General features: G+C 46.6%; 1 protein-coding gene across 5 annotated transcripts in view; it reads right to left on the reverse strand.

The window, feature by feature from the left end:
• The window catches only part of BICD1 (BICD cargo adaptor 1), a 174254-nt gene extending 165727 nt beyond the window's left edge, over window positions 1-8527 (reverse strand). For 2 of the 5 annotated variants that reach the window (XM_050323984.1, XM_050323982.1), the window contains exon 1: window positions 8220-8523. In XM_050323984.1, coding sequence (XP_050179941.1) covers window positions 8220-8432 — 213 coding nt within the window. In that variant the 5' untranslated portion in view covers window positions 8433-8523. Of the gene's footprint in view, window positions 1-8219 lie in introns of all 5 variants that reach the window. The other 3 variants (XM_050323985.1, XM_050323986.1, XM_050323981.1) reach the window with 3 other exon arrangements.
• Window positions 8528-8771: the final 244 nt, after the last annotated feature.

Below are 8771 nucleotides of genomic sequence, written 5' to 3' on the forward strand. Positions count from 1 at the left end.
GATTCTGATTTTATTTCCGTTGTCCACGTGGAAAAAACACTGATGCAAAAACATGAGAGAAAATGAGGTGCTGAAAAACAAACACACTGAGCTCATTTGAAACACTCAGAACTTGTTCAAGAAGAAAGCTCTTTTTCAAGAAGCCCTCAATACAGCCAGAAAAATACCTGATCTTGCATGTATTTTCCTCCAACTGCCAAGTGCATAAGGTATATAAAAGTTGCCCAGGTGCAAATATACTCTGTCCACCTGACTTTGAGAATGCTCCCCATTTTATCATGATGAATGTTCACAAATTACTGTTTTATGCCAAATCTGATTTTCTCCACCATTGTTTTGCCCCTACTTGCACTTTCATTAAAGCCAGGTGTTCAACCTGACTGCTGTTGTGCACACAGACTGCACACACGCCCCTGAGAAAGAAAATTCACGATGCAATACAAAAGGGAAGGAGAAGTATTTCAACTAAAGGAAGTTATTTTTTAAAATTCATTACAAAAGGCCTAATTCCAAACAGATGTGGACCTTCAGATTAAAATCTCTTCATTGATCCCTAATTTTACATTCTTAAGCCTCAGACAGGAAGCAGCTCACAATAATAATGCCTGGCTTACCCAGTAACACCTCAATCAGTCATATTAGATTTGGTACTAATCCAATATTTTCTAGAAAATCTATGGAAAATTTACTTTTCCATGACATAAAATCCAGTTGCATCTTCCATTTCTCTCTGAGGAGTTAAACCCAGATGACTGATTTAATCAGAATCTCTTAGATAGAAAGGGATCTCTTTGATGAAAGACTAAAAGTAAGAAAATAATTTAACTATTGTGAGAAAACAAATTGAAGTCTGTTTATTTTGTGAGTATGTGAGTCTCCACTGTTTAAAGCTGACCATCACTCTTAAAGGGCTGGCTATCATAGGAAGACTAATATTGCATGTTCATCTGTACTGGCTCATAATGATACAGTGCAATTACTGAGAGCAACTGCCAATACAGGTCCCTGGAAAAGGAACGGTTCATCTACATTTTTCTTTGCATCCTGCCAAAGGCCCAACAATAGTCCTAATTTCCCCTAAGATGATTTCAGCTGCTTATGTTTTCTGTAGGCTAATGCACAGGATTCATTTCCTCTTAGAGGAAGCAATCCTGACATAATTTGATGAGCATCTCTCTTAACATCAGTACCCGCTTAAGCAGTTCATCCTGTCCCTCTCTTTCCCCTGCATTCATTCCTATCCTCATGCTGACTTTTAGGCAATACAGGTAAAACAGTTTACAGGAAGGTATTGTGAACCAGATCATGTAACCAGTCTGGGTTACAGACAGCATCCACCCCTTCCTCAGTTATTTTTAACTCAGGTTAGTTTCCTACCCTGGTGTGACAGTACAAACAACTGCACAGCTGAGAGCCAGAACAGAGGCAGGAATGACAGGGGGAGATGTAGGATTGTCTTGTTGAGAGATGGACACATCAAATTACACCCTTAGTAATCCCAGGCCAATGCAGACTTAATGACAAGCAATAAAAAATGAAATTCAAGCATGAAGTGAGGCTATGGGTCTTTTGATGGTCACCGTTTCCAGGCACTACTCTGTTATGTATTGGGTAACTCACAGCAAGCTGCTACTGGAATTTAACTAGGCACAGTGGGCATCCTCATAGACTTTGCATTGCTTAAGGTCCCTTGCTATCTACCTCCATTTTTCCCTAGTCTACACTCATTCTCTCAGCAGGATCATGTCTGAGCTCAGACCAGGTTCCTTAGGGCTGTATCCAGCTGGGGCTTGAAAAGTCCTGTGGAAGGAGACTGCACAGCCTCTGCAGGCAACCTGTGGGACTCCCTGTGCTCGTGGGGAAACAGTTCTACCTTGAATCCAGACTGAAATTCCCTAGCCTCAATTTATGCCAGTTGCCTCTTGTCTTCCCACCATTCACCAAAAGGGTAAGGCTGGAAGGGACCACTGGAGGCCATGTGGTCCAACCTCCCTGCTCAAGCAAGGTCCTGTAAAGCACATTACTCAGGATTGTGTCCAAACAGCTTTTGAATATCTCCAGTGAGGGAGACTCCATAACCTCTCTGGGCAATCTGTTCCAGTGCACTGTCACCTGCACAGTAAAAAACTTCTTCCTCATGTTCAGGAGGAATTTCTTGCATTCCAGTTTCTGCCTGTTCCCTCTCATCCTATTGCTCAGCACCACCAAGAGAAGCCTGGCTTTATCCTCTTGACATTCTCCCTTCAGATATTTATAAACATTGATGAGGTCCCCTCTCAATCATCTCAAGACTGAAGAGACCCAGCTCCCTCAGTCTTTCTTCAAAAGAGAGATGCTCCAGTCCTTTAATCGTCCTCCTTGCTCTCCAGTGGACTCCCTCCAGGAGCTTCTTGTTTCTCTTGAATTGAGGAGCCCAGACCTGGACACAGCACTCCACATGTGGCCTCACCAGGGCGGAGCAGAGGGGCAGGATCACCTCCCTGGACCTGCTGGCAATGCTCTTCCTAATGCACCCAGGACATCCTCGGCCTTCTTGGCCACAAGGACACACTGCTGGCTCACAGACAGCTGGTTGTCCACCAAGACCCCCAGGTCTTTGTCTGCAGAGCTGCTTTCCAGCAGATCAGCCCTGGTGCATGAGGTTATTCTTCCCCAGGTGCAGGACCCTGCCTTTGCCTTTGCTGAATTTTAGACAGTTCTTCTCTGCCCGTTGCTCCAGCCTGTTGAGGTTCTTCTGAAGGGCTGCACAGGGCTGCACTGTGTCATCAGTTAACTTGCTGAGGAGGCACCTGCCCCTTCTTGCAAGTCACTGATGAGTAAGTTACACAATACTAGACCCAGTACCGACCCCTGCAGACACCACTGGTTACAAACCTCCAATTAGACTCTCTAACCATCACTGTGCAGAGCCTGGTTCTGTCATCTCAATAACCTGCTAAGTCCCTCACAGACTTCTCTTTTCCAGGCTGAACAAGCTCAGACCCCTCAGCCTCTCCTCCCTCAGCTCCTGACCATCTTTGGTGGTCCTCTGCTGAACTCGGCCTGGTTTATTCATGTCTTTCTTGTATTAAGGGATCCCAAACTGAATGCTGTTTTCTAGACATGGTTTAACACCTGCCAATTTGAAAGTGATAATCACTTCTCTCCATCTACCAGCTATGCTTCTGCTACTAACAGTCCAGGATGCTGCTAGCCTTTTCAGTGTCAGGACACACCGCTGTCCCACATCCAGCTTGCTGTCCCTCAAGGATCCCCAAATCCTTTGCCACAGACCTGATTCCCAGTCAGTCCCCAGCCTGTAATAACTGAATAAAAGGTTTGCAAGCTGGTGCTTGATTTTGCAAAGGCATCCTTATAACTACACATCCCAAAATGAACTGCTCTTCCAGTAGCACGGTATGCCCTAGAGACAGGGGGAGTGTTGGCTGGACTCTGGAGGAGACAACAGTGCAAGAGAGTGTCTGAGTAAAAGTCCCTCTAGGTCTGCAGGTCCCTCGCACCCTTGCCCTGTCCTCATGGCCTTTCTGAGTGACACAGCATGAAGAGACCTCAAGGAAAAAGTGATGAGATCAGGATGGCATGCTGAAAATGTTCAGCCTCATCCGACACAAGCCCACAGACACTGCCACTGGAAGGAGGTGTAAAGATATACTGAGATGGCATCACTTCACAGCTCCCAAGCTCCATATTTGGAACACATTCATCTCAGTGGGATTTATGAGCCACTTCACACTTTCCTAAGCATCTTGTGATGCAGACAGGTGTGCAGAGCAACCGTTTAACAGGACTGTATTTGGGATAGGAAGTCTCCTCTTCTTCCACCCTTTTTGGATCCAGAGAAGTCCACCACATGTGCACTTCACAAATGGAAGAGGCAGAGGTGATTCAAGTAGTAGGAGTGTGAGAGATTTTGGAGAACAGCGGGGGAGCTGGTGGGGCAGCATCGCTTCAGAAGAGAGATGGAGCTTGAGTCACCTGTGTGAAAGCAGAGCAGGGAAGAGCAGCCCAGAAAAGAACCTGCCAGAGAGACCTTCAGCCCTATTCCTCAAAAACCATTTTCAGTCACAGACTAATTGCTTCTGGAAGCCCTATTAAGTAGTATTGTGAGTAAGCACTTCACAATCATCGATACAGCACTTCTGTGAGGTAAAGAAAATAAGGATCTGCCAAGGATAGGGCTACTCACCAATAGCCTGGTTTCCAGTAACTTACCAAGGATAACTGTGTTTAAAGTAAAGCAAACATCAAACTGCATCTTCAGCCTGGATATCAGATAGCCAGTGCTATGTGCCAGTGGAAGAGTTTATCTCCACAGAATAAAATACATAAAAGCCAAGCAGCCAAGTGAGATATTGCCTAAATTAGTCAGTCAGAGAGGGCGTTAAGGAGAGGAACTTGAGGATCTACTCAGCTGCTATGTTTATGATTTGATTCCCAAAGAGAAACCTCTGCTAGGATTTCCCAGGCCTAACTGGCTTGCAGATTTGGACACCAGAGCTGCCTTCCATCTGCATTTTGTCATGACTAAATGTGACTTGATATTTCTCTGCTTTAAAAACTTTACGGACCACAGGTTCCCAGTAGCTAATCAGGGAATCATGGAATGGTTGAGGCTGGAATGGACCCCCCATTGCTCAGGCAGTGACAGCTACAGCAAACAGCTTAGGCAAGAAGATCAATATGAAGCCATTTTACACTTCTTTAGAAGAAATAAAACTAACAACACACATTATTCTTACAGCAAATGCAATTTGAACATGTAAGAACACAGATAATAAAACCACTAGAAAATGTATTCCATAAAATACGCTGGTAATAAACTCCCAACTCATCAAGACAATGAAAACAAGCTACCTTTAGTCCCATGAGTCTCATTCTCAGAATTCTTATGGAGTGCAGGTTCAAAGGCATTTCTGCTAAAGTAACTTTCTGAACAGGGGCCCTAAAACTATAGTGTTTTACCAAAGGGCCAAAATTCTACTAGATTGAGATGTAATTCACTGAAGTGAAGAAACATCATTTTTAGACAGAAAAAAACCAAACAAACCTTATGAAAATTAATAAAGCTTTAAATAATAATAATGTTTTTGTAGCACAAGTCAATCTCATGGCCCAAAACATCACAGTCTTGGGCTAAAGCACAGACCTCTGAATACAGCAGAAGTAACATCAGAGGTTACTAAAACAATTCACATTGCATGGTAGATAGCATATATCCTGTACACAAGTATTAATATTTAATGTAGTATATTGCAATTTGCTTTTACTTCAACATCCTATAATGGCCTTACTTTCCCATCTCATTCTCCAACAACGGGAATTATCATATAGCTGAGGTTCTGTATTGCCATCTATACGGGAAAGGACTGCTGAAGTTCACTGGAGCTTTGGATTGCCAAGAAGCACAGGAGAAGACTTCAGATCCCAGACTGGTAAGCAGCTCTGCTTGCTGAGCAATAAATACAATGAACTCCTAACAACAGAACTAAATCCAGTAATGAAAGAGTTAAAAAATAAAGTCTTGCCTCAACAAAACTTAAATACAGTAATTGAATCTGTTCAGAGAAGGTCTGCAGAAGGAGAGGTAGTAGTCCTGACATAATCCTGCCCACCCTCTTGCACCTACTGTTGCTCATGAATGGACAAACTACTTGTTTCAGCACAATCCTGAGGCCTAATTTCTATACCCCAATATGACTTCAGAGGGGCTGCAGATGTAGCAAGGTAAGAGCAGGGGCAGAGATTCCTGCTGGGAAGTCTTCCCAGCTCCTCCTAGTCAGTCAGTCAGTCATGGCATTTGATGTCCTGCCACTGGCCAGCATGTCCTTGGTAGGGCTTGCTGGAGCAGGAACCCGACCCTTCTCCACATTTTTGAACAGAGCTTTATTTAAAAATAAAAGCTGTTTTCAGATTACTTCTGCCACTTTGAAAGCTTTCAGACAGAACCCTACAGTCCCCAATACTATGACCCCAAGTCTCCACAACAGTTTGCCTGAACTACCTGAATTCTGCCTCCCTAGTGTCATAAGAGGTGCCACTTGCTTGTGTCTCACCATTATGACTCTGACTTGTGCTGAGGGAACAGTCATAATGGAGTGGTAACACGGAAGCTAGAAAACAAATTACAGCAATAAGAAAGGCTAAGAGCAAATTCTCCTTCATGGGGCTGCATGCACAGTAAGAATCTGTGGTTTATGCTATAAAGGCTAAAAGCAAGGGAAAAAAAAATAATCTCTTGCAGTCTAGGTGGGGGATAGAAATGCCCTACCTGCTGCTAAGGAGAACTCTGGAAATGAGAGTCCCAGGCCTGGACTGGAAACTGGAGAGGCTCCACTCTTGCTTGGAATCAGGCAAGCTACAGGATTTCTCCTCTTCCTCTCTCCATGGATATTCCCTTAATATCCATGGTGTGGTTGGCACAGCATGAAGCCATGGTCCCATGGGACACATTCTGGGCTGCAGACCATGCAATCCCATTGACTTCAAGGGCAGGTAAGCAGGAAGAGAGTTTGTGCCCATCTTTGATTTCAGTTAATCATGTTGACTCATCCCTCTAGTTTAATAATTTCAGCTCAATTCCTTGCACAAGCCCTTCTATCTGTGACTATGTGCAACCCATGTGTGCTCCTGGCTTCTGATCAGTCTTCTTTTGTGCATGCTTATGATGGGGTAACAGCTAGCTGCAGCTCTGCTTATCTCTTTCTTCTCCTTCTTCTTCTTTTTTTTCTTTACCTAGCATTTGCATTGCCCTTTTCCCCCTTAATTCTGTTCCTCTGTTAATGTCAGGTCATTTCAAATAGCACTGCCTTCATGCCAGTTCAAGTTATGTATCTCTATCCCTCAACCTGTGATTACTGATTTCAAAGTCCTGAGCCTACTGCATAGGCTCAGGGGGTGGGGAGGCAGAGATCAAGTTTAAGGAGATCAATAGGTTTTTCTGAAAAAAAAGCTTTATTCTTCATATAGAAAATATAATGTTCTCAACTCTTCTGGACACTGAACCAAGTCTGTAGCATAACTCATTTACCTGCAAGTAAAATGAAACCTTTATTTTATTAAAAATACTTCTAAAAGGGCATCAGTTAGTATTCTAAAGAATATATTCATATATAACTTAAAATGTTAAGTGGCTTCCTTTAATATGGATTATGTTCATGGTATGTAACAGAAACCTCATTAATTCTAACAGAATTTTTACACATTACATATAGCTTTTTTTTTTTTTTTTTGAACAAAAAGATACATTCTAAATTTGGGAGAGTATCCATCTGATACTTTATCTTCTCTTTACAAAACATGTAGTCAGTTACATTCTAAAGTAGCATAAAAATACCATAAAGCATAGAGCTGTGAGTGCTGCAGATGTGTGCACGCACACCCCTTTCTGTAGCTCCCGTGTATGTGCACCATATCAGTCTCAAGTTACTTCCCTTAATGATGAACACAGGAACGGTGATGATTTTTCAGTCATTTTTAGCAGAGCTGAAACTTAAGATGTAGCACTCACCCTACTTTATACTTGGAATGTTACAAAAACACATTTAAAAGATAACCTCAAATCACCTCTCCAATCAAGGGTTTTACCCTTTCAGCATGACGCAGAAGTTTAATTTCCACTGATGGGGGAGTGACCTGGAGACTGTTGTATGGTTACTTCTCCTCCCTCCTCCCCCCTTAATGGCAGCGGTTCCCCTCACTGCCAGAATAAAGCGGGTCTATAAATAACTTCAAAAGGAATTGTCTCTCTCCTCACGCACTGCAGACAGCTGTTTACACAGATACCGAGTCCTTATACAGTGGGTTTGCCCAGCTCTCATCCTACGGGTTGTTTCATTTCTTCTTCCTAAAAAAAGCCATGGGCGATGCGATGCAGGTAGGATCTGAGGGACCCTCCACTGCCGCAAACGCCTGTCCCCAGAAGTTGTGGCTGCCGGCGGCAAGGGATGGAGCGCGGCCCCGGCCCCGGGGAAATTTCCCTGGGCAAGGGGTTTGCGATCCCGTGTAATCCGTCCTTAAGCTCCACGGTCCCGGCTGATCCTCGGCCCCGGGAAACCCCTCCTCCCCACCCCAGGGACCCCGCAGCCGCTCCGGGGCCCGCACATCACCGTATCTTTGCCCGCGCACCTGCAGGGGGCTGGCCCGGGGCCCCGCGGAGGGACGCGCGTGGGGCGCCCCCGCACCTGCCCGCACCCCCGAGACAAAAGCCCGGGCTGGCTCACCTCCTTCAGCTGCTCCAGCTCCTGCTTGAGGCCGTCATACTCCGCCTCCAGCTCATCGTACTGCTGCTTGAGGGTGAGCTTCTCCTCTAGCACCACCAGCCCGTACTCCGCCGCCTGGATCTTCTCGTGGGTCGTCTCGGAGAGCTCCCGGGTCAGGCGCTCGATCTCGCTCTTGTAGTGGTCCGCGCCCTGCAGCACCTCCTCCGCAGCCATAGCCCCGCCGGCACTGCCGCGCCGCGGGCCAGGCAGCCAGGGGGCGGCCGCGGCCGAGGGGCGGCACCGGCGGCCTGGGGGTGGCGGCGGGGATCGGGACGAGGACGGGGACGGCGCCGGGGGTCGGAGCCTCCTGCGGCAGGCGCCGCCGAGCTGGAGGGGGCGGTCCGCCCCGCCGCAGCCGCGGCCCCCTCCTCCCCGCCGGCCGCCCGGGGCGCGGCGAGGCCGCGCTCGCCTCCCCGGCCCTGCGGCGGCCCCGGCGGCGGGGGCGCCTGGGCTGGCGGGCGGGCGAGCGGGCGGGCGAGCCCCGCTGCCCGGGGCGGCGCGCTGGAGGCCGGG

This window comes from Myiozetetes cayanensis, unplaced genomic scaffold (assembly GCF_022539395.1).
Source record: "Myiozetetes cayanensis isolate MyiCay16 unplaced genomic scaffold, myiCay2020 scf3, whole genome shotgun sequence".
Classification (NCBI taxonomy): Eukaryota; Metazoa; Chordata; class Aves; order Passeriformes; family Tyrannidae; genus Myiozetetes; species Myiozetetes cayanensis.